At 35.5% G+C, this 26857-nt stretch overlaps 1 protein-coding gene and 1 pseudogene across 2 annotated transcripts in view; one reads left to right on the forward strand and one right to left on the reverse strand.

Annotated features, from left to right (window-relative positions):
* Positions 1-26857, forward strand: part of Cep120 (centrosomal protein 120) — a 69306-nt gene that overhangs the window by 16436 nt on the left and 26013 nt on the right. For both annotated transcript variants that reach the window (XM_004631332.3, XM_023715331.1), the window contains exons 5-14: positions 2730-2878; positions 7555-7752; positions 9524-9751; positions 11078-11294; positions 12233-12410; positions 18246-18395; positions 19079-19261; positions 21786-21882; positions 21982-22134; positions 22654-22743. In XM_004631332.3, the coding sequence (XP_004631389.1) occupies positions 2730-2878; positions 7555-7752; positions 9524-9751; positions 11078-11294; positions 12233-12410; positions 18246-18395; positions 19079-19261; positions 21786-21882; positions 21982-22134; positions 22654-22743 (1643 nt within the window). The remainder of the gene's footprint in view (positions 1-2729; positions 2879-7554; positions 7753-9523; positions 9752-11077; positions 11295-12232; positions 12411-18245; positions 18396-19078; positions 19262-21785; positions 21883-21981; positions 22135-22653; positions 22744-26857) is intronic.
* LOC105742171 lies at positions 14743-17713 on the reverse strand (annotated as a pseudogene).

Here is a 26857-nt window from a genome sequence, read left to right on the forward strand (position 1 = left end):
TTACATTTCTCTGACTCATTTAAGTAGATGTATGTTGCTTCATCTCCAATTATTTTGGAATTTTTTTTTTTTTTTTACCCATCTTTTTGTTACTGATTTTGAGTTTAATTCCGTTCCAGTCTGAGAGCAGGTGCTGTGTGATTTCTATTCAAGTATTTCAAGATGTGTTTTATTGCTCAGCATCTGTCATGGTGAATGCTCCATGTGAACCCAAGAACAATGTGTATTCTGCTGTTGGTAGACGAAGTAGTCTGTCCAGGTAATTGATGGTGGTGTTGAGTTTAACCGTATCCTTACTGATGTACCTTTTGGATCTGTCTACCAGTGAGTATTGGAAGATTTGAGCTCATATAGTTGACTCAACTGCTTTTCTTTGCATTTTTTTTCTTTACCAATTTTTGCCTTGTGTATTCTGACTGTGTTGTTAGATGTATACATGTGAAAGATTGTTATATCTTCTTGGAAAATTGACCTTTTTATCATACAGTGTCCATTTTTCTCCCTGACAACTTTCCCTATTTTGAAGTATCCTCTATCTGAAATCAGTAGAGCTGTTCTACTTGTTCTTCCTTCTTGTGGTTACAAAGCTCCTCAGTTTATGTTTGTCTAAGTTTCTATTTTTCTGCTTATCTCGGTAATGTCCTTTACAGAGTAAGGACTAAATTTAGGATTGGGTATTGTATTTAGTTATCATCTAATAGATTGGTGAGCATTCATGAAGATCATGGGCCATTTAATTGCTAGAAAACCTCTTGACTTGGACTTGTCTGAGTTGAGATTTAGGTTGTGAATCTTTGGAAGAGTATACAGATGTAATGCCATATTCTTATTACATCCTATCAGATAGCATAGGTTTGATTTGCCCATTACAGATGATGATGCTTGCTTTAATTACATGATTGATGTGGTATCAGTGTTCTTAGCTGTAAACTTGCTCTTTTTTCTTTTGTAGCTAATTTTTTTTTGTGGAACAAAATTGTGATATTATGAAAAATATTTAATTCCTCATAGACTTCCAATTTATTAATTTATAACAGTATAAATTTATGGTTTTATTTCATATTTTACAATCTTTAAATATTGATTTGCATTTTTCCCAGGTTTGGGCAGCCCTTTCAAGATGTCTCAGTTTCCTTTTTACTATCTTGTATTTCCTTGAGCTTGTTTTGTGACACGAAAAAATATTTTCAACTCATCTTTCCCAGTCTTAGTCCTGGATTTAGTCAATCATCCATATATATATATATATATATATATATATATATATAGAGAGAGAGAGAGAGAGAGAGAGAGAGAAAACCCATTTTTTGCTGCTGTAATAGCATATCACTAACTGTTGTTTATAAAGATCAGAAATTTCTTACACTCTTGGAGGATGGAAAGTCTAGAATCAGGCCCTTCTGTTTCCAAAGAGAAAGAAAGGATTTTACTCTGTCAAGCTCTTTTGTAGGGGCAACTCATCATTCACAGGAGGTGCTTTCCTCACTGCATCACCTGTTATTAATAGCCTCACCTCTGAATACCATCATTGGCCATCCATTTCAACTCCTGAGTTTTGAAGGAGACATACTTAAACATAGCACATATACAACTTTCTGTCTGTATTTTCCATATGATTTGAAACATCATGTATTTACACTGATACTTTCAGTTCCATTCATGCACAAGATTTATTGCTAGTTTTCTCTCTTGCATATCTATAACTCCTTCCTGACCATGAGAACCTCTTATAATTATTACTTAATAGATGCCTTTATTAAAGTAATTTATCAGATACTGCACTAACTGTTTTACTTGTAGTGTTTAATTTGGTTTTCTCAACAGCCACATAAAAGTTTTGAAAAAGAAAAAAAATGGATGGTAGAGGAAAACAGTTTTTTGATATAACTAAAGGCAACTGGGACTGATAAATGGGCCTGTGTGACTTAAATATTTGTGTCCTTACCACTTATATTATTTTAGCCAATACTATGTTAAGAACATCTCTTTTAATTAACTTCTAGAAGAAGAATTACTTGTTTATATGATATGGATGGACAGAACTTTACTAGTATGTACTATTCGAGAGTGTCCACTTGTGCATTTCCTCCCCAAACTGGATGATATCTGTTATTTTAGGGTGTATATATTTTAAGCAGTTGAAAACCCTTCTTCCTGTCTAGTCTTTTCATACTGAAACTTACTTGATTATATTCATTAATTCTCAGTTGTTTCATGGTATTTCCCTTATCCTTAAAAACCTGTCCAGGCATTGCAGCATTCGGGCAGCCCCTTCCTGATACAGCATGTTTATCTCTCCAGCCACACACGTCTGTAGGGCCGTCCCCACTCTGATCCAGCAGACCACACCTGTGTGGCTTTTCCATTTATTTTCAGTACTTCTCTGTCTGTATATGTTCTTCCCTTGTCCAGAACACACTTTCACTCCACTGTTCTCTGGGCAGTCATCTTCTCCATTACTTGTCACCTCCCAGTTTAGGTTCACTAAGAAACTTAAGTTTGTTACCTTACCTGTATGATGCATTAATTTGAAAATATTATGTGCTGGTTCTTACATACACATAGAATAAGGTAAAAGAAAGTTTCTTTGGAGAGTAAGAAGTTGAAGGAAACCTTTTGAGATATTAATTATATCCACAAATGTTACCAAACAAATTTAAAATACGTGTCTTTAAAATCGTCTAGTAATGTATGCAAACTATAATATAATTGTGTTTTTCTATGTAAAGTACCTGCCAGCCTTCCTGGACTTGACCCAAAGGACATTGTAGCTGTGCTAAATGAAGAAGGAGGCTATCATCAGATTGGACCAGCAGAGTATTGTACTGACTCCTTCATTCTGTCAGTGACCATAGCATTTGCCACCCAGTTGGAGCAGGTGAGACATTCCCTGAGATTAGTTGTTCATGAAGGATTTAAAAGCATCTTATTTTATAAATACTACTTTTTAGATATTGAAATTATTTGCAAGCAGGCCTTTTTTTTTAATTTTCTTTTTTTTTTTGTGGTGTTTTGTTTTGTTTTGTTTTGTTTTGTTTTTTGCGGATTGAAGTAGGGACCCTGCGCTTGCCAGGCAAGTGCATATTCTACTGAGCTAGCTCTCTGGGAAGCAGACTTTTTTAGAAAATGCACTCAAAAATATTTTCTTTCATATAAAGGAAGCATCCTAGCTTTAGTAAGAGACTGGATTTCAGTATCTTGGTAGTGAAAGAATAAACTTCAGGATTTAGGAAAACAACCATCCATAAATATTATTATAACCATTCAATAAATATATATATCCTTGTATCATGTGGCATTGAAGGACTAATGAAAGAATTTTTTGAATTTGCTTTTTTACATGTACTTTCTGAAGAAATTTGCAATTGTAAGAACATTTTGTTCATACTGTTGGATCTATGCTTATATTTTACCTTTTTAAAAAAATACTAGGAAATTAGCCTGCATTGTTCTGCATTGTTCTGAGGTTCTTACACTGAGAGGACTTTTAGTCTCAGCTTAACAGACAAGATAAATATCAGTATATTTTTTTCAGTTTTCCTTGCTCCAAGTCCCACAGAGACTGCACAGAGGGGCATAAAATGGCTTTTTTCACAGATGAGGAAAATTAATTTGGGTAATGTATCACTTTCATCAGTAAGTAGTCCTGCTCTTTGTCTGAGGAAACATGTTATCTAATTTCTCAGGATGACCAACTGTCTAAACATCCCTGCAAAGTGCATTGGGTAAAAACCTTGTCAGGGCCTTGCGTGTGTACATTTGAGGGCACTCCTGTTAGATTGACTCTTCCCAGTGGTGTACAATATAAAAAATAGCTCTTTTGTCTATCTCAAGATTAAGTCCACTGTTCTTGACATTGTGTGGGCCTGTAGTAGATGAAATTAATATTTTTAAAAAATAGATTACATGGTTTATAGCTCAAATTTTTATTAGATTAGTCACTTTCTTAGAGACACAGAATTCCCATATAAGCCGCATTCATGAGAGAAATGTACAATCAATGACTATATTTTTATTTGACTTTCAAGATTTCTCAGGTAAAATTTTCCTTGGGAAGCATTTACTTTGTCACAGTACTCATGACCACTACAAAAAAGGATGGATATATAGATTATTTATATATATATATATAAATATAACACATATATTTACATATATAATATGTACATTCATATATATAATGTATATATTCTTTCTTTGGATGCTTACCCATTCTTTTTCTTTCAGTACTGTCATTTCCTTGTTAACAGGTGTATTTTTCTCTCTCCCCACCAATTTCTTTTTCTTCTCTTTATAAATCTCTACTTGTGAATTGCCTCAGCTTAATATGCTACCCTAAAAGTTGTTGAGAAAGTTGTCTTTTTATTAGCCACCTCAGACTACTACCACATGTCAGATGACCCGGAGTTGCCTGTGTTCTTACTGTGTAAACATATCTGTGCACTAATGTGAATTGCCCTTTTATTTCTTGCCTCCATGATGAGGCCTAACAGTGGACATTTATTGCTCACTTACTCTGTGCTGTGCTGTATTATAGACCTTGTAATGTTTGGCATATATTGCATACAGTTCTACCACAACCTTAGAGGACTATTATTTTCATTTTAGAGATGAGGTAGCCCAATCTTAGGCAGATTTTATAGCTAGTAAATGGCCCAAGTATTTCTGACTATATGGTTACTTTTCTCACCTTATTGTTCTATATTTTGCTCTCATGTCTTTTCAGGATTTAGGTCAAGACAGATTTAAGTGGGAATCTCATTCTCAATATTTACTAGCTCCTTTAATTTAGGCAAGTTTCTTGCCTGTTTGAGGTTTGATTATTGTAAGTCTAGTCATGATACTGCTGTGGTACCATGTGGTTTCTATGTAAGAAGCTACAAATGGATGGTACAAACTTACTGTGCATAACTTGTGCATAATTGACCTATCTAGTCCACAAATAAAACTAATATAGTTACACAGTTTTTAGTGATACTAAGTGACTTACTGGGACAAATTACTCTTCAGTGTAATTACTACAAATACACAAGTAGAGAAAGAGAGAGAAGTGGGGAGGATCTGGCAAGTTGCTCTCTATAAAAACTAAAGCCAGACAGGTTCTCAAAATGTTAAACACATGACCCAGCAATTCCAATTATGATTATGCACCCCAAAATGCTGAAAATAGGCATCAAACAAATAGCTGCATTGAATATTCAAAACACCATTATTCGTAGTGGAAATTACTCAGATACCCATCAGCAGAGAATGGAAGAAAAAAATGTGGCATATACGTACTATGAAATGTTACTCAGCTCTAAAAGGAATGAATTACTGATATGTGCTACACATAGATTAGTATTGAAAACATGATGAGTGCAAAAAGTCAGACATAAAAGGCCACATATTGTGTGGTTCACTTTATAAATTTAAAATATTCTGAATAGGCAAAAAAACTGTAGAGATTAAAGGTAGATTTGTGGTATCCTGCACCTGAAAGCAGAAGGAAGAAAATAGAACTGGGACTGCTTACATTACAGTTGACTGGTTACATTGTCTTGGTTCAGAGTGAAACTGTCCACCTAGTTTTGCTCTCCACTTCCTATTCTTTCTTCTCAACATAGGCAAAGACAATATGCCAACATACATTTTTATATGCAGATCAGTGACTTAGATTAGAAGGATGCATTGGAGCAAAAATACTAGAGATTATGTTCCTCCTTTTCTTAAATATTGGAAATTAAGGAAATAAAAGAAGCTGTGGTATCTCTAAATTCTGGGCTAATAAAGAAGTATTTGGTTTTTGTTTCGTTTGTTTTTGTTTTGAGACAAGTTCTCACTGTGGAGGCTCAGCTGCCCTCTTGGTCCTCCTTCCAAGGCCTCCTGAGTGCTAAGATTATAGGTGTAAGCCACTATGCCCAGAAATAAAAGGTCTTAAAAAGGATATCTTGCTATAGTGACAGTTGTGAAATATATAAGGACAACTTTTATTAGTTAATATTTTTATAGCTTTCTGATTATAGAAGTTTAAAAATATGCAAGTCTCTTCTAATTACCTTCTGAATTTGTCCTTGTTAAACGTAATACATTTTCTGCTTTGAAATTTTTTCATCCTCACATTGCAACAGCTAACTCTGATTGACACTATCGTAGTATGGAACAAGCATTTTCTCTTTTAACACTTCTTATACTCTGAAGTGAATTGGAGCATAGAGCAATGAAGTTATTTTTCAAAGATTTCACATTTCATTGATGCTATCAGGATTAGAGCTGGAGTCTAACTCCAGAATTTATAGCTTTATAGATATATATGCCCTGATTAAAACTACTCAATTTAACAGGTACATTCAAAGTTTAAGATTAAAACAATAATTTACACTTTTTAATATTATGTGTCTGATAGTATGCTATTATAAACTAAGTAATTGCATTTATTTTAAGTTTTACTATAGCTTTTTTTTTAACCTAACATTGTATCTTAGGTAACTTTCATGTCAGCATATCAATATTTAGCAATGATACTGGATGATAACTAACTATATTCAAGCCAATTCCTATTGACAGGCACATTAAATGTTTAAACATTGAGGGTCTATTAGGAGATATTTTCTGTTTTATAGGACAAGAATCCCATCGTTTAGTCCTACCTGTCCACACAACTGGCAACTCTGAGAAGTAACACTTCTAGTGTAAAAAGACATTTTTTTACAGCTATTAATCACAAATATCTAAGTTTTTTTGATTAAAGATATAAAGTAAGATGTTTATTGTAGGTAGCCTGGATTAGGATGGAGTGGTAAAAGAAGAAAAAATAGCCTAAATTAAGGTTTTTTAAACATTTTCTTGTAGGATGGGGCCTTTATGATAGAATAAGGATGAAATGAAATACGTGTGAAGAGGAAAGCTGAGTTTAAAATGTTTGACCCTTCTAAAAAGAACGTTCACTCATTCATTGATGGATTCTTTAGGCGAAATGAAAACTTTAAAACATTGTAACCTGTTAAAAGTCTTTTAGTCTCTATGCTTTTTGAAGGTGATCCTTTAAGAAATACTGAGCTGGTAATTTAGTAGTTTGGCAGAGATTTACAAATTTTGAGTGGATAGTTTGTTTTTGTTTTTGAGACAAGGTCTCACTGTATAGTTAGGCTGGCTTTTAGCTCACTGTGTAGCTTAGGCTGTCCTCGAACTCATGGTTATTCTCCTTCCTTGGTCACAATAGCTGGGCTGAGTGGTTAATTTTAAGACTTAACATATTCCCACTCATTAGAACCATAAGTGGGGCACAAGTGACTTCCATTGCTTACCTTGTACTGCTGGTGGAACAAACAGTTCTAATCACTTTTATTGGCCTTTTTACTAATAAAATTAATAAAATCCACCCAATGGAACAGTCATGCGTACACAGTACTAATGTTTCAAGAAGCCTGGTGGTGAGATATCAGTTACAGCCCTGTGGTGAATTTGTTAGGAAAAAAAAAAAAAAATCAACACTTCAGGAAATATTTATGGAATAAGATATACATATATTTAGTGATAAAGAAAAATAATACTCCTTTTTCCCTAAATGTTCAGTTAATTCCATGTACCATGAAGCTTCCAGAAAGACAACCTGAATTTTTCTTTTACTATTCTTTACTGGGAAATGATGTTACAAATGAGCCCTTCAATGATTTAATCAACCCAAACTTTGAGCCAGAGAGAGCATCTGTTCGCATACGTAGCAGTGTAGAAATCCTTCGTGTATACCTTGCTCTTCAGCCTAAACTACAGGTAAGTAGTACAGCAAATTGTTATTTATTAAAGATGTTTTCTGAAAGTGTTTCTTTAGTACTAAACTGTTTTAACTGACAGTTAATCTGTCTTATTTCAATAATGGAGATCTTTCTGCCATATCTGTTACTTTTTTATGTATTATCTAAGTCATTGGAATTACTGTTATCTCAAAATTTTAGGACATAAGATCAGATTACTCAGTTAATGAAAAAAGAGATACCTCAGTCATCAGTCCTTTACAGTAAAAGGCTATACCCGAAGACCACAGTGATAGCCACCAGGAAGGTGGTCTTGGTGCAGAGGTTAAGTGTAGGAGCATAAATTACATACTTGGGATTTCAGAATGTACCTTATTGCTGTTAGAATCACACATGAGGACACATTTCTAAAGCCTGACCTTGAGGAATTTTTTGGTAACTATTTAAATTGAGTTCTATTTAAAAAGCTTAGGGTGAGGGATATAGCTCAGCAGCACAGTGCTTGCCTGGCAAGTGCAAGGTACTGAGTTCTGTTCCAGGTACCAAAAAAAAAAAAAAAAAAAGTAAAGCTTAGTGAAAATTATGATTGAACTTATAGGGTCTGCCATTTTTTCAAAAAAAAATCTTGGAGTCAGGGAGATGGCTCAGTGGTAAGCACTTCCCTGGCAAGCACAAGAGCCTGAGTTCAATCCCTGGTTCCGCAAAAAAAAAAAAAAAAAAAAAAAAAATCTCAGTTATTAGACCAAGCAATTATTTTGGGAGCAAAATGTAAGAAAATATGTTGAGAAAATTTAGTACTGAATTTTAGAAATGGTTCTGCTAAGTCCAAAGTATTTGAGCAAATACTTTTTAAAAATGTATTGATAGCTATTTTTCACAATGTTGTTTTTCAGGAACTCTACACAGTGGGTGAAAGAATAGCTCCATAGCACACAACTGAAATAGTCTTTTATTTTCTTTTACTTTTCAAAAGGCAGCAATATTGAGCTTCTGATTGGTTATCATTGATTAATAGTACCTTTTATCCCAGAAGTAGTCTTATTTTTTACTGCTCATCCCTCTGTTATATATGTAAAACTATGAAAAATAAGAGAAAAAGAAATACTAGTGATGATGGAAGAGTGAATAAAACAAACCTATTTGAGATCTATAAATTTGAATTTATGGGCTGGAGAGATGGCTCAGTGGTCTAAAGCACCTACTTAGAACGAGTTTAGCAAAGCATCAAGGGACCGCGGTTCAATCCCCCCAGCACCACATGCCAGCCAGCCCCGCCCCCTGGTGGGCTGAGCTGGCCACACACACACACCTCTCTCTCTCTCTCTCTCTCTCTCTCTCTCTCTCTCTCTCTCTCTCTAATAAATAAAAAAAAAATGCTTTAAAAAAAAATTTGAAATTAGACTTATCCAGTAATGCATTTTTTAGAATTACATTTAACGTTAAAATGGAAATAGAAAAGTCTTTAAGACATTTTTTACATTCTTTTTTTATACAGCTTGCATAGGTAAAATAACAGTGAAATATTAAAATGACCATAACTCAGCAAAGAGAAAACAAGGATGATAGTCTAAGTACACGTTACTAAATGGAATGAAGAAGGAATGACAATTACTACTGATTTACTAGTACATTTTGGGTTATTGTGGGTTTTAACAATTCTATGTAAGAATTGCTTTGAGCAAGTGGATGAGCTGGCTGCATTGTGTTATCCTATGAGTCATTTTGTAACTTGTTAAGTTTGTGGTATTTAGCAAAAGAAAGCTGCATTTTGTTTTTCCCTTTCAAATTAGATCCATCTGTGTTGTGGAGACCAGTCACTTGGAAGTACAGAAATACCTTTAAGTGGCCTACTGAAAAGGGGCAGTACAGAAATCAACCAGCACCCAGTCACAGTTGAGGGTGCTTTCATCCTTGACCCTCCAAACAGAGCCAAACAGAAGCTTGCACCTGTTCCTCTAGAGCTAGCCCCAACTGTGGGAGTGTCTGTGGCTCTGCAGAGAGAAGGCGTCGACTGCCAGGCAAGTCGTGACCCCTCTGCGTTCCTCCAGCTTCTCCAGTGTCACTCATGAGTAACAAAAGTTGAGCTCTCTCACCAGTGAAATAGCTCAGCAGACTAAGCACCTGCTTTGGCAAGCGCAGGGACCAGGGTTCGATCCCCAGTCCCGCATGCTTCGCTGGCCCCACACCCAGTGAATGAGTCTGGGCTTGGTGGTGCACACCTGTAGTCCCAGCCCTGAGGAGGCTGAAAACAGGAAGACCACTAGGAGTCCAAGCTGCATAGTGAGACCTTGTAACAAATCTTAGAAAAAAAAAAAAGTTGAGCCTACAAAGAGTTACCTGACATCAGAGTATTTTTATTATTCTTAACTAGTGGTCTGCATAATGCTTCCTTTCTGAATGAACCTTTTAGAAGAGTACAGTGGCTTCTGCTGTATTTTATTTATGTATAGTTTTAGACAGGGTCTTCTAAAGTTCAGGCTGGCCTCAAACTTATGGCACTTCTGCCTCAGCCTCCCAAGTGCTGGCATCACAGGTATGTTCCTGACTCCGTAGCATGTACTTCGTAGTTCATAGGTGATTATACTCAGAGCCCTCTTAACCTTTCAGCTAGACTTGTGTAGTAGAATACCTTTTCCCCACTCCCAACTCAGCCATTTATTGTGGCAAGAGGACAGCTCTCGCAAAGAAAATTACTTTTAGGTCTGATTTCTGGGACTCTGCGTTGAGTAGTATCTTTTTGGTCAGTATAACTTCAGCTAAAAGATTCTTGGTTCAGTAGAGCTTCAGTCATATATTCTTTCTAGGGCAGTTTGTTTGTTTTTTTTTTTTTTTTCAATAAAGATGGCTGTTTATTTGAATGTATTTTTTGATTGTATATTTGTAGAATCAGCTTTAACATTTTGTTCTTTGGAAGAATTGATCTATTGTAGACTGTTAAAGAATACAAAAACTGAAATGAGAATTTAGAATATTTATATATGTATGTATAGTTAGATTGAAGTGGATTGAAGAAAAATCTGTTTTTTCCCTTTAGGAGTACAGCATTGCATTGTACTACCTTGGTAAGAATCACTGTCCCCAGAGTCATATATGCCTGACTTTTACAAATGTTCCTTCTTACTCCTTAGGATACATTTTGGTACTCAGCTTTGAGTGTTCGTTTTCCTTCCTGTTTATTTTCCTTTTTCTAGTCCTACATGCTATAAAGAATTTAGCAGATTATGAAGAAAAATAGACTAGGAATATCCAAACAGGGAAAGGAAACATTTTTTTAAAGCCAACTTTTTGCTTATTATGAAGAAAAGTATGGTGCAAATTATACTTCATTTAAACATTGTTTTTAGTCTTTAATTGAAATAAAGACCCAGAATGGACATGAGCCAGAGCTTTCAAAGAAGAGCGTTTTAAGCCCCATAAAACAGAAGACACTTACAGACCCCAGATCACCAAGCATGTGCCCTGCGGCACCTCACAACCAGACATCTCCAGCCAAAGACAGTGCCACTGAAAGTGAGGTTGAAAGCTTGCAGTACGACAGGGATGCAAAAGCACACGGAAAAGGTAAGGTGTTCTTGTCACACAGCTTTCTGGTAGTGGATCTTGTAGCTGTCCAGTTAAACCATGGCTGTGAGAACTGTCATGGATCCTAAGTAAAAGTTGGAGATTTTTAGAACCAGTGAAGGTATGATGACATAAAACATTTAAATTTAAAATAATTGTAACCTAATTTAACTCTATAGTAGTTTACTCAATTAAGGAAAGAATAAATATGGTTCTTTCAAATAGATTTTTATACTACTAAACTCTTGAATAAGAATCCACTGGCATGTTAGAGGAAAGAGCTACTAACTGTGTCTTACGATAAGCTGATGGTAATTATTTTAAATTCTAAAGACAGTGTGATAATGCATGGATTGGTTGTATAATATGTTTTCACTTAATGTATAATGGTTTGTAATTAGCAGCTAGTATAGTATAAGTAAATAGTGGTAGATTGGAATCAGAATTTTGGAAACAAGGTTTAGTTCTGTCACTGAGTAGCTATGTACTTGGATCAATTACTAAACATCTCTGGTCTGTGATAATGTTAGGCAAAATACCTGTCTTTTCAAGTTTAGCTTCATGTTGATCTATTTAATACCTAAAAAATGACTACTTTGTACAAAATAGTGATGTAATTATATCTGTAGTAAGTCTTAAGCATGAACTTTCAGATGCTCAGCTGTATGTAGTTCCTCTTAGAAATGTTAGCCAGCCATTGCTGCTGCAGTTTTGGAGTGGTTTCCATGTTTCTGCAGTATTTGTTGAGGGTAAGCTTGCTCTTTTTACACAACTTTAGAATGAGAGTCAAAGCCTTGGTCTTTTGGGCATGCCATTTCTACAGTAATTAGCCTCAGCTCCTGTGTTTATAAAAGAAGCTAAATTCCTTGCATGTAGATAAGTGAAAATGATAATTTTAAGTGTCTGACAACTTTTTGAAAGTGATATGCTCATTCCAGGCACTAGTTGCTCTGTACCTGCGTCACTGGCCCAGCCAGCGGCTGCATCCAATGCTTCTGAGACAGCTTCAGCACAGAAGATCGCTGTTCCTGCAGCGGCACATCACTTTTGCTTTTCCATAGACTTAAGGAGTATCCATGGCTTGGAGCTTGGTTTTCCAGTCAATTGTATATTAAGGTATGACTTTTTTTGTTTGAGGAGAAATACGCTTCCTTTAGTTAGGGAATTAAAGAGAGAAAAATGGCACCAAAAATATAACTTTTGGTAAATCAGTGGATTGAAGGGATTAGGCTGTACCCTGATGACTTTGAATTGAAATCAAAGTGGCATTGATTAGTGCGTTTTCTATTTTGGAGTAATAATTGTAGGTATTTATAATAATTTATTGATGCTTCCATTCAAATGCAGTGACTCTTGAACTTTAAAGGTTTGTGGTGTTTTGTTTTTCTGGAAAGCGGTCCTATAGCTTAAAAAAAAGGTAGTGTATAGTAACTGACTTTTCTGTAAACCTGTATTATAATATGAGGCTGTATTCCTGACATCTGCAAAGCTATGAATATAAAAGCCATGTTTAATGGGCTGGAATAGAATGTGTCCAGTATTCATTATAAATAAATGTATGTGAGCCAGGTGTAACACACCTGGAAACTGAGGCAGAAGAATTGCAAATTTGATCTCAGTCTGCCAAAAATTTTGTGTGCGTGCACACACACACACACACACACACACACACCAGTTAAATGATTATGCAGTGGTTACCTTTAAGTAATGTTACATTTTCATAGACTTGGTAACTGACATATAAAATCTAACAAAATAATTCATTTGGAATATTTAGCTTTTCCTTCTCTTAAATTTATTTGAAGTGGTTATTAGCATTTAAAGTCAAATTGTTGGTTTTTAACTAGGGTGGTATTTTTATTAGAGTGTTGCTGACCAAGTATTAGCACATCTTCTCGATAGAGTGGAATCCTTCCTTTCAGTGCTTTTTTCAGGGGAAAGACATGTATGCACTGTATAATTTTGTTTGTTTGTTTGTTTGTTTGTTTGTTTTCCTGGAACCGGGGATTGCACTTAAGCCCTTGTGCCCAGGCATGCACTTATTCTACTGAACCATCTCCCCGGCCCTGCAGTGTATAATGGTTACCATGTGGAACAGATACATGTACATAACATGTCTTAATTCTTTCTTTCATTCCCTTGCCTTCCCCTCTACACCCCTTCTTTCCATCTCTTGGTCCCTGCCCTTTTTTACAAACATGTTCTTCTGATTTATTTCACTTAGAATTATGGTCTCAAAGTGCATCAGTTTTTCTACAAATGACACAAATTTATCCTTTGTGGCAGTCGTACCCATTGTGTATAAATATTGCATTTTCTTTATCCACTCATCTGTTGATGGACACATGCTGCTTCCAGAACTTAGCTAGTATGAATTGTGCTGCTGTAAGCATGGGTGTGCATCACTATAATATGATGTGGGTAACTCAGGAAGATAGGGGAATAGTGAGGTTGAGTGAAATTTCTCGTTTTATTTTTTTGAGGAATCTATATTAATTTCTCCAGGGTTTGTACTGACTTACATTCCTACCAACACTATCAAGAGTTCCTTTATCCCTGCAGCCAAACCAGCAGTTATTATTGATTGCTTTCTTGATGGTAGCCATTGTTTCTGGAGTAAGATGGTACCTAAGTATTGTTTTAATTTACACTTCTTTAGTGGCCAGACATGTTGAATATTTTTTCATGTATTTATTGGTCATTTATATCCCTTGTGAGTGGTTTTTTTAATTTCATTTACCTCTATTTTGATTGGGTTTTTTATTTGGAAAGGAGGCTTAATTTTTTTGACTTATTTATATATTCTGTATATTAGTCTTTTGTCTGAAGAATATCTGGAAATTTTTTTCCATTCTGTAGGTTGTCTCTCCACTCTTGATAGTTTCTGTTGCTGTTCAGAGTTTTTTAATTTGGTCTGATAGCCTGCATGTTGATTCTTGATGTGCTTCTTGTGCAATTTGGTTTCTTTTCATAAAGTTCTTATATCTATGTCTTCTTCTGGAGTTTTGCCTATTTGATCTTCTAACAAATGGTTTCTGTTTTAGTGTTCATGTTTTTGATCCATTTTTATTTTAATACATAACAAGAAACACAGATCTAAATTCAATCTTCTGTATGTGGATAACCAGTTTCCCTAGCACCATTTGTTAAAGAGCCTATCTTTCCTCCAGTGTATGGTTTTGTCCCTTCTGTTGAACATCAAATAGCTGAGTATATTTGGCGTTATTTCTGCTTCATCTGTTCTGCTTTATTGATCCACATACGTGTTTTTGTGCCTGCACCCCTCTGTTTTTATTAACAGCTCTTGAATATGACTTGAAGTCTGGGATTGTGATGCCTAAAGTGAGAAGATATTTGTGGCTTTGAAATGGTGCTCCTAGAGGTCTTATTAACTGCACAGTGCTTCCTGCTGTTGTTTGAGGCAAACCTTCTCACGTGATGAGTCAACTCACGTTGGCATGTGGATTTTCAGTAGTTTGCTTCTTTCTAGTTCCAAATCCTCTAATTTTTGGTATGAATACTGGATAGAATCAGAGGTAACTTAACAATGAAAATGAATATAAATTCATAGAATCATGATCTGCCATCTCAGCTTAAATTCTACAGTTTACAGTTAAATACTGACTTATTGCTAAAATGTTTTTGTTTGGAAATTGAAAACTGAAAAATATTTCCTTTCTCAGACATAATTTTTCTCAAAGTATTTTCAGTATTTTAGAAATAGTTATTCCTCACTCTGGTTTGTCTTTTCCTCCTTCCTTCCTTTATCTCTCTTCTGCTGTTACTAGAGAATCTGGCCACAGATATCTAGACAAGATGTTAGCCAGGAGCACAAAAACAAAGTGTAAAATTGTTGCTCTGAGGAGAAGGTTTAAATAAGCCTACTTAGAAAACACTAATATAGGGGACCGTGGAGATGGCTCAGTGGAATAAGCATTTCCCTGGCAAGGGCAAGGGCCTGAGTTCAATCCCTGGTTCCGCAAAAAAGAAAACACTAATATAAATTTTTGTGTTTACTTCCTGCCATCAAGACCATTTGTGTCATCAGACAGGGCCTACATTATTTCAGCAGTGCCTGGCCTTAGCTATACAAAGGCACATAAACAACTCAACTTAGTGAGGAAGACAGATTCACGAATTAGTTACTATATAAAAGAGAATAGTTGTTCATTTGACAAAGGGAAATAACGTTCTTACCAGGAAATAAATAGTTGCAGCCATTTAATACTCTGCATAGAATTCACTAGTTGCTGGGTCTGTCTTTGATCTATGTAAGGCACTTTTTTTTTTCAGACTAAGAAACATCCTTTTCATTCCATGTGTCCTTTTGTCATACATTTTTCTTACAACATTTAAAATCCTTGAGATTATGGGGCCACAGAGGAAAGTGATCGATGATGTAGAGTGTGCCTAAGGAGAGTCACGTGGAGAGAAAACATTCCCTCAGGCTTTCACAGAGAGCAAATTGGTCAAGCAATGGCCGTGACCCATCCACATGGCTGACACTGACAAAGGATCTACAAACTGTAGTACAGGGTTTCAGGGTAAATCCTGAGGGGATTTGCCTGACCTCAGATAAAAAGTTAGGTTTTTTTGCTTTATCTTGGTCTTAACCATCCAGCAGAAAAGTGTAAACATGAGGTATAAAAAGTAAAGCCATATGAATATACTGAGCTGTAAAATGCTCAAGTCAACAACTTCTGACATTATTTCCTCAGATAACCCAGTAATATTATGGATTATTGGACTATATTGGATTATTTTGCTGAATTCACACACCTACAATATTTGAATGGCAATTGAATACCCATCTCTGACAAAACTAAACAAAAAAGGGCATATAAATGAATGTCCATTTTGTAGTGAAAAAAATATATGTATATACAAAATAGGATAGATATACAGCTACTTTCTCTTAGTATAATGATAAGATTTATACTAATAGTGTCTAGACAGGATATCATGTCTACATTTTGTACTCTGAATACGAAGACAAAAATATGCTATAGATTAATTATTGTAACTGTCCTACTAACCTGTTTTGAAACCATCTCATTACTGTTTCTTTCTCAATAAAATTAATTAAAATAAATAAAACTTTTACATCCATTGTGAAAAAAATAAAATGTTTCTAAGCAGAAACTTAAAAGAAAATCCTTGAAATAGAAAAAAGGTCTATTATACATAAAATTACCTTCGAGGAAAGATTTTAGCTTATAGATTTTAGCTTTCACAAGAAACAGTTCTAGCAACATAGGTATACTCTTACTAGCAGTTTTTATACATTCCAAAAGAATAGATGGCTGACAATTTTGTCATAATGTTGCACCAAGTAATGCTGGACCCAAAGTATTGTGGTTGGCGGTTCCTCCTTTCTGTCTTCATTGGGGTTAAATACATGGCAGCATTATGGAGAGGTTTCATAATGTACTACTAATTCTTCTATGATTGCCACCTTTTTTCTTCGTATAAGGTCCATAAAGTATTGAAGACTGGTGTACAACCCTTGCTGAAATATATCCTTAGGAACTTACCATATATTCTTCAAACTTCTCACCAGATAAAAAGTTTAGCTTTCTTGAGACCAGTCTTTTAGGCTATTTAGTCTAGGTTCCCTCATATATTTTTAGCCATTCGAGCATATTAGCTGGCTTCAGTGTCTTCTCTAAGTCCTTGTAATAGGCCCAGTTTTCAGAGTTTCTCTCTTATAATCAGTCCTCTCTAAACATCAACAGCATCTTCCAGACATCATAATGCCAGAGAAGTTCTTTGGTTTCTTGTACAGCAAGTTTATCACAAATCTGATTTTCATAGGTACAAAGGTGTTACAAGGCATCTCTACAGATATCTTCCTGAAGAACCTAATTTTGATATAAAAGTAGGGGATGTCTATTGTGTTTTCCTAAATTCTTCTAAAATTTTTGCTGCCATTTCATAATCTTCTAATAAATAATAAGCAATAGCATAACCGATCCATAATGCTCTCTGTGCCAGTCAAAGCTGAAGTAATTGATAATCTCATTTCCCTGTAATCCTCACAATCTCACATTTGTATTTGTAGTAAGGAAAGATCCTTAAGATTTGAAAATTGTCTTTATCCCATTTTACTGCATTTCTGTAGCACTAATGGCTTCTTCATACTTTTTGTCTGACTTTTGAAGAAGGTCATAAACATGCCAGCACATATGACTCAAGTCATTTCTTAAGCCTCTAGGGACCAATTCATAAGCTTCTTCCTTTTTCCTCAGTTTCAGCGTTAATCCTTTCATTGCCAGCATTTCTCTGTGTTCTGCAGATTTGGAATTAGAAAGAATCCACTTACAGAACTGTAGTCCATTTCTATACTATTCGTGTTCATAGCATCTCAATGTCCACTTGAAGAGCATAGTCTCCTTGGGCAGGAGGCTCACGGCCACCATTGTTCCAGCTCCCACTGCTTCCACCATCACCCTGTTCCAGTCAGTCTCTTTGATGCCTGGGCCCCTTCAGCCTTGAATACTGTGATCAACCCCTACCACCAGGCCTCAGGTGTTGCTGCATAGTCTTTTCTTAAGGCACCTTTTAAAAGAATGCTAGTGGTTTACTTTCAGTTTGATAAATTTTAGATTATGGTGCTATATGTTGGTATGAAACTATGATTTGTAAACTGTTACAAATTTTTTGAGATTTTTATGGTTTATGAACAAGTTTAACTTGCAAGACTTACTTCAGTCTGTTATTGTAATCACTGGATTCTATAGTACAGTGGAAGGGATTGAAATTCAGGGACATGAACTCTCTCTGCAAAGACTTGGATGTATAGGAATTGGGTAAATGTGCATGATTTTTTTTTTCTAGTAGCCAATTTTACTACCACTGTTTAAATTTTAGTTTTACATACATATAAGATATAGGGTGAAATTTGGCTATAAGTCTCATCTGTAGACCATATTTGTATTTCTTGAATTCTAGGTACTCGTATCCATTTTTTGGAAGTGCAGCTCCTATTATGACGAATCCTCCTGTAGAAGTTTGGAAAAACATGGAAGTTTTTCTCCCCCAGTCTTACTGTGCATTTGATTTTGCAACTCTGCCTCATCAGCTGCAGGATACCTTCTTAAGGTTATGTATACACTGTGTGTATTTTCATTTCTTAACTCTTAAACTTGATATTTTGTTAAAAAAATAATTTATGTAGTTTAAAACCATAGCAGTTTATGACGGCATTTTAGAATTAAGACACAGATTTATTGATACCTGTAATATGTAGGCTTTTAATATACATATATGTGCTTTATTAAGGATTCTTTTGTTTTTCATTACCCATTTACTTGAATTTGGATACTTGAATGTTGTTATAGTAATCTGTGAGTGATGAGTGAGCTTTGCAAAAAGGTCTTGCCCTTTCCTAATATAAGGAAATAAATAAGAATATTTATTCTGTTTTTTCTTTTATAAACTGGAAACATTAATCTAGCTATCTGAAATAGATGTTTAAGTAAAAAGTTTATCTCTGAAATCTTTTACTTTCTTTAGCATCACAATGTATTTTAAAGGGAAAATGAAGTGTTGCTACAAATTAACCATTTTTGGGAATAGTGCTATTTAAAGTACTCTGTATTACCTAGAAAGTGATGTAGAAAATGTAATAGTACTTCATATTTGTCACCTGTGGAATTAAGCCTTTATGTCAGTAACTTTCTGGGTAAATATGTTTTTCACTACTTTGAAAGAACTCAAAAATTTTAGGCGAAGATTTTAGTTCAGAGTTAATAGAATTGAACACATGTTGCTCTTTTTCTTAGGATTCCTTTGCTGGTTGAATTATGGCATAAGGACAAAATGAGTAAAGACTTGCTCCTGGGGATCGCAAGAATCCAGCTTTCTAACATCTTGTCTTCAGAAAAAACACGCTTTTTAGGCTCTAATGGTGAACAGTGTTGGCGTCAGACTTACAGTGAAAGTGTGCCTGTTATTGCAGCACAAGGGTAATGCATTTCACAGAATTTGTTTTGTCTTTGCCTTGAATATGACGATTCCAGTTAGAGAGCCACCACCTGGTCCGACCATATCCTCTTTCTGCTGGTCTGTTTTCTTTCACCTATGGGGTCCATACTCCTGTTTACTTGTTGACTTTATTGTCCATTTTACTTTACAAAAGTAAAGAGTCTTTACAAAAGTAAAGAGTGAACAGTAGCTTTGCTAGTATAGTGTAGTAATTCTTACCCAGGTTGCAAAGTATTTTCTCTCTTTATCTTGACAGTTCTTAATTTCAGGATTTTTTATATTCTAGTTTAAAGTTAGATTTACAATGTAATTTTATATTATTTTTTGTTTAGACAGCTATGACTTCTCCTTGAAAAATATTTTAACTTTTATCTTGAATCTAACGCCCAAGTATGTTATCGATGTCAGCAGAAGCAGCTTTTAATTTCTGCTGTATTTCTTTTATGGTGCCAGGGATCAACCTCAGGGCCTTGAGCCTATTGGTACACACTCTGCTACAGAGCTGCATCCTCATCCAGAAGCAGGTTTTAAAATACTATGAATTATTGAGGGCTAGGGAAGTAGCTCTGTAGTTAAGTGCTTGTTAGTATGACTGAGGCCCTGGGTTTGAACTCTAATATTGCCCCCACCTTCCCAAAAAAGAATGATTGGTAGGGTGTGAAGCTTAGTTACACATACACACAGCCCTAGTTCAGTCCCCAACTCCACAAATAAATTTTTTTCCACAATGAAAGATTTGAAATTTTCATATTTTTTTAGCCAGCATATCATTTAAAAATTAATAAAAATTCAAATTCTGTTTAACATTATTTACCAGTTGTCTCTTTTTGAAACGTAGCAAGACTGTAAAGGAAAATAAAGTTCAGCAAAAATCTTAGACTGATTATTTTATTGGAATTTGTTATTATGCTCTTCTCCATTTGTGGCCACTTTCAGAGACTTGAGAGATTTTTAAAAATTTATTCATTTGGAAGATATGGGAATACTTGTCTGGGATAATCGAACATTTGATTAATGGAGTCCTTTCTGTTTTGTCTCCTCTGACAAGAAAATTTCTTAAAATTACCATTATTTTTTGTTGTCATAAATATATAATCAGGAGTGGGGAGATAGCAGTCTAAGCACCTGGCTGGCAAGTGTGAAGACCCAGGTTTGATCTGGTACTGTGCAGGCCCTGGAACTGCATGATGCCATGCTGGCCTCCAAAGCTGGGCATGTAACACAAGCCTGTAATCCCAGTGCTCGGGAAGGCGGGACAGGAGGATCACTGGGAGTCCAAACTGCATAGCAAGACCCTGTACCAAATAAATAGATTTTTTAAAAATTAAATATATAATCAAAGTAGATTTAAGCAAATAGAATATTTGAATAGGCATTCCAATAAAATAGTAGAATTTAATCAAATCATTAATAATTGAAGCTTTTTAAGTGCTGCCTGTTATAAATATTACCTGTTTTGCCCTGCGTTATGGATAGAGAAATTTTAGGAGATTTGCCTACATAAGAACCTCAGATGTGCTCAGGAGTTTTTCTTGGATATAGTGGAGCTTCATTTTACTGTATTCATTTCTTCCTAAACTTGTGTGAGTGGGAGAATAGAAAGTAAAAGTTGTTGATTTAAGAGCCTCTAGTAGTATAAGATCCATTTATTATATTAAAGTTTTATTTGACTAAAATTATTTGATTCAGAAAACTTTTTTTGGTTGATAAGAATTTATGTTCCTCCAGTGTTTTGTCTTGATTTTATTATTTAATGATAAATGCTGCATGTAGTTCTATGATATGGAGAGTTGCTTGGTGTTGCCAAATTATGTAGTTACCTTGTAGGAATCATTCTGAGACAGTACTGAGAGTGGTAAAAGTACACCAACAAATACTCCTCATGATAATGTATGCAATCAAAAGTAGAGTACTGTTAAGTATATTTTAATGCATAAACTTATTAATATAACTTCATAGGCAGTGAAAAACTATTTTGAGGTCAGAGGTAAAGTTCAGTGGTAGAGCGCTTGGCTAGCATGTGTCAGGCCCTGGGTTAGAGCTCCTGCACTGAAGAAAACACACACACACACACACACACACACGGACATTTTTCAACTGTTTATGAGGAAAATGCTTTAGATAAATAGGAAGTAAATACACCTGTCAGTCTGCATGCTTGTATGTCTGTCTACTTATAAATAAAATAATAAGTAAGGAAATAATCAGGATGCACAATATTACATGTGGAAAGGAAGATTTTTTAATTTAATTTTTTATAATTTTTTTCAAAGATTGTGCAGCTTAGGTATTTTGTCATTAGGTTATGCATTTATCAGGGTGTTTGTGATCAAGTAAAATTATACACACATTAAGTTTTAATTCTACAAAGTTGCTGTAACTTTAGCAGCAAAAGCATCAGTTTCAAGATATATGTCATGCGCCTCAACACACAATACAGGGCAAGTAAAAGAAAATACTATAAAAGTGTTTCCATGAATTTGAAAATATTTATTTCATTTGTAGGTCAAATAACAGGATAGTAGATCTTTCTTACACTGTGACTCTGGAAGATTATGGCCTGGTAAAAATGCGTGAGATATTTGTCTCTGATTCATCTCAGGTAAATGTAATCAAATGTTATACAATTATTCCTTAAAGTAATCTGTTGTATGAATGTATGTGAGTGTGTCTCAAATGTATGCCTTCACCTGCGTCTCAGGTTTTGTCTGCTGTGCAGCAGAAGCCATCTTCTCTTCCTCCGGCACCTTGTCCTTCAGAGATCCAAACAGAGCCTCGGGAAACATTAGAATACAAAGCAGCACTTGAGCTAGAAATGTGGAAGGAAATGCAAGAAGACATTTTTGAAAATCAGGTTAATTGTACAATTTTACTTTAAAAAATCTGTTTTATCTTTCCTTCTGTGTAGCTGGATTTTCTTTCCTGTCTCTTGCCTTATTTCTTTGAATGATGGCAATGCCCTTTTCTCAAAGAAAAATTGAAAATAAAAAGAATACATGAAATATGACAACATGGCTGATGACACTCAGAAGGATTTCTCTACATTTTGCCCACTGTTATTGGGCAAAATTAAGAATAAAGATTATTCTTTTAATTTCAGGTTATCATTCTGTTAACCATCTGGAAGCCTGCACCATCAGTTTCCAAACAAGAGAGTTATGCAATAGAAAGCAGCCTTAACTTTATACTCTCTTGAATTATACTCAGACGGATATTACTTTCCTCAAGCAAACTCCATTTTTATTTAAAAACTAAAATAAAATGCCTGAAAAAGTTTTGATCAGTATTAGTTCCTTAACTGAAAACAACTGTTGTGTTTATTTGAAATATCTGGAGTATTTTGGAGGTGACTTTATTTTCCTTGCTTTTGTAGCTAAAGAAAAAAGAACTGGCTCATATGCAGGCTTTGGCAGAGGAATGGAAAAAAAGGGACCGTGAAAGAGAATCACTAGTAAAGAAAAAGGTAAAAACTTGTAAAATTGAGAGAAGAAAGGGAACATATTAACAATAAGCTCTTGCTTCTATTAAAGAAAATGTTTAGAAGGAATAAACTAATTTTACAGATATGTGTTTCTGTGGAAGAAATAAAAGGATGAGTCAAAGCAGAGGAAAGGCTGTAAGGTGAAATTAACTTTTTTTGAGGTTTGAAATATGCAAATATATTAAGTCAAACAGTATATTAATTTTTTAAAATGAATATTAAGGAAAGCCTACCTACTTACGAAAAAGTAAAAAACACATTTCAAATATATATGAAAATTTTAACTGGTAAGTTAGTTTAAAATCTCAAAAGCTTTTGAGGTATTTTTAAGAATTAATTCATGAAATAAATAGCATCTTTAAAACCGATGAGACCATCTAATCTTACTCCAGAAAGTAGCAGTTTAGTATGTGTCCACTTACACTGTACTTATTATTCACTAAACAACCTTTACAATGAAATTTCTAATACTCAGTTTTAAAACTGATTGGTTTCTATGAATTCCACCATTTTAGCTTGTATTGATGAGCTCCTGTACCTCTGAAAACAGATTATGATGACTTCTTAGTAAGTAGTTGAGTGATTTGAATTAGTCATTGAAAAAGTAGATTTGAATTTGCCATTTTCTTCCAACCTATTCCATTCTGAGACTAAATACTTCATTTGTTATCAAATGCCCTGTTTTGGAAGAATATTTTGAACTAGGATGTTGACATATATGATTAGTCTTTAAAAAAATCAAGTAAAAAAAATGAGTAAGTTTTATTTTAGTGTGATGAAATATTTTAAATGTAATTCTCTGAGACTGTCAATGTAGTGTATATATTCATAATGTTTGAACCCTTTCTGCTATTTTGTTTTTTCAACTAAAGTTTTTGAAACATTGCATAACTCCTTTGAGACTTTGAAAGTTTACCTGGCAGAGTCCATACACACTTGCTTCCCTTTCTGCCTTCTGAGTCAGCTGAAATGCTTACTGTGTCTTATATGTGACTGTCAGAAAGCCAGAGATAACTATCATGTACCCACAAAGAAGAGGATGTAGGGGAGCATACACAGATAAGACTGTGTTTTATCTTGGGTAAAACTTAGTAGCTGTCACCAGGTAAATACAAAGAGCATCCCAAAAACAGAAAGCCCCTTTAATGAAGACAGGGAAGTTTAAAATAAGCCTTACATTAAGAACGTTGTGGTTTGATGTAGAAAATGGGAAGGACAGAGTGTGCCTCAAAAATGGGATAGGACAGGTTGACAAGTCAGGGACTGAATGATCTTACATCCTATTGAGAAGAATTTCAGTTAGATCCTGTGTAGGCTTTTTCCAGTCAGGGTTCCTGAGAAAACTAAGCCTTCCTGCCTGTAGTGGATTTCTAACTGGTGGTCAGCTTATTACACCCAGCTGAATTAAAGTAACATGGTGTTGATTGTGGGAGGCCCACCTGAGGGTTGTTGCCAGCAGCATAAAAGGCAGAACAGGAGAAGCTTCTGAAACACTGTTAGGGATGCTTTTTGGAGAAGCTGTTGGAGCTGTTGGAAGCTGCTAGTTCTCTTGGGCTGTTCTGCTAGAAGACCTTGTTGTGCTGGCTTTAGCGATGAACTTTGGAGGAGCTTGGTCCTCATCTTGAGCATCGCTTCCTGGGTCCAGAGGGGAAAATGGTGCACTGCTCAGCCTCCTGGAGAAGCTTGTTGCATTGGCTTTCCTGATGGAAACTCAGATTTCCTCATTGTTGGAGAGCTCAGGACCTCACTGTTGCTGAGGATGGCTGTGGTACTTTTGGGGGAGCTCTGGTGCTTACCTTGAGTGTTACTTCCAGCTCCAGTTCAGATCCCTCAGCCTGCTAGCACAGATCCTTCATCCCACTTGCATAGACTTTCTCACCTTCGCCATGACCTTTCTAGCAGAGATCTGTGAAGTAGAACTGCATGAGACTTTGTTTTGGGCCCTAGACCTCCAGTTGGACTTGTATTATGAGCTCTAGGTTTTCAGCTAAACTCATGCAGGATATTAGGATCCAGACTCTCAGCTGGAATCTTCATTTCTGTGTGGACAGGTTTCCTGCACTTCTTGCATTTGATTATTGGGTGATTCGTTATAGAACACTATTATAAAATGTGTCCTATGTTGTTCCTCTTGCAAGAACCCCAAACCATGACACTGCCCTAAGGAAGGCATTGTTGGTAATGAGTTAAATTTGTCTTGTGCATCTAGACTGGTAGAATTGTGTACCATTTGAGAAGATGACAAAGAAGATAATTGCTTCATTTTCCATTTCTGTGGTTAAGATGATGTACCTTGTTAGAAAAGGTAGAGATGTTCCTCCTACTTTCTCTTCCAGGAGATTGAGTGTTTCTGTTTTAATGTTTAGGTCTTTAATCTATTTTGACTTTAGCTTAGTACATGGTGATAGACCTAGGTCAAGTTTTAATTTTTGGTGTGTAGAGAGCCAGTTTTTCCAGCACCATTTGTTAAAGAGGCTATCTTTCTTCCAGTAAGCATGTATGGCCCCTTTGTCGAAGGTAACATGGCTGAGTGTGTTCATAGAGGCTTCTGCGTCTTCTAATGTATTCCGTTGTTCCTCAGGTCTGTTTTGTTGCCAGTACCATGCTGATTTTATCGCAGTAGCATTTTAGTATAATTTCAAGTCCGGAATTGTAATGCCTCCTGCCTTGTCTTTGTTGCTCAGGATTGCCTTTGATATTCTAGGTCTTTTCTGGTTCCAAATAAATTTTAGGAATGATTTCTGTAGATCTGTGAGGTATGTTGGTGGTAGTTTGATAGGAATTGCATTAAATCTGTACAGCAATTTTGGGAGTATAGCCATCTTCACAATGTTGGTTCTTGCTATCCATGAGCAGAAAATATCTTTTCATTTTCTGAAATCCTCTACGATCTCTCTTTTCAGAGTACTGTAATAAGAAGCTTCTCTTCTGGAGGGTTAACTACCTAAGTTTGTAGACCAAAAATTAGAGAAAAAGAAGGGCTGCAAGGACAGCCAACATTTTGGCCCTAGCCTTTCAAGGTCAGTGAAGACTCAGGACATTGGAGATACTGTACTGTAGCATCATATAACTCAGTTATGTCCCAGATTTTCTGATCAAGGAGATTATGGGGCCACAGAGAAAAGTGATCATTGATGTAGAGTATGCCTAAGGAGAGTCACGTGGAGAGAAAACATTCTCTCAGGCTTTCACAGAAAGCAAATTGGTCAAACAATGGCCATGACTCATCCACATGGTTGACACTCACAACGGATCTCCAAACTGTGGTACAGGATTTCACGGTAAATCCTGAGGGAATTTGACTGACCTTGTCAGATACAGAAATTACATTTCTTGTTATATAGGTCTTGCTTTATCTTGGTCTTGACCATCCAGCAAAAAATATAAGCACAAGGTATGTAAAGTAAAACCATATTAATATGCTGAGCTGTAGAAAGCTCAAGTCAACAACTTCTGACATTGCCAGTCTTACAGAAAACCTACTGCTATTATGGACCTACTGGACTATATTGGAATATTTTGCAGAATTCATGCACCTACAATATTTAAATAACAATGGAATACTCACCCTTCTCTGACACAACTAAACAAAAAAGGGGATACAAATGAATGACCATTTTGGGTATTTTTGGTTTTGGTTTTTTTGGGTTTTTTCAGAACTGGGGATTGAACTCAGGCCTTGCGCTTGCCAGGGAAGCACTTATTCCACTGAGCCATCTCCCTGGCCCCTGAATGACCATTTTGTATCTCTATACTCAAAATAGGATAGACATACAACTGCATTCTCTTAATTCAGTGAATAGAGAGATTTGTTTTTATAGTGTTTGTGGACAGGATATCATGTCTGCATCTTTTACAGTGAATAACCACTAAGACAACAATATGCAATGTATTAATTATTGAAACTGTGCTAGTAATCAATTTTGAAGCTGTCTCATTGCTATTTATTTCTCAATAAAATTATTTAAAAAAAATTTTTTTTTTTTTTTATTTATTTGAGAGAGAGAGAGAGAGTGTGTGGTGTGTGTGCGGCCAGCTCAGCCCACCAGGGGGCGGGGCTGGCTGGCATGTGGTGCTGGGGGATTGAACCGCGGTC

The sequence above is a fragment of the Octodon degus genome, unplaced genomic scaffold (assembly GCF_000260255.1).
Source record: "Octodon degus isolate 3935 unplaced genomic scaffold, OctDeg1.0 scaffold00040, whole genome shotgun sequence".
NCBI classification, from domain to species: domain Eukaryota; kingdom Metazoa; phylum Chordata; class Mammalia; order Rodentia; family Octodontidae; genus Octodon; species Octodon degus.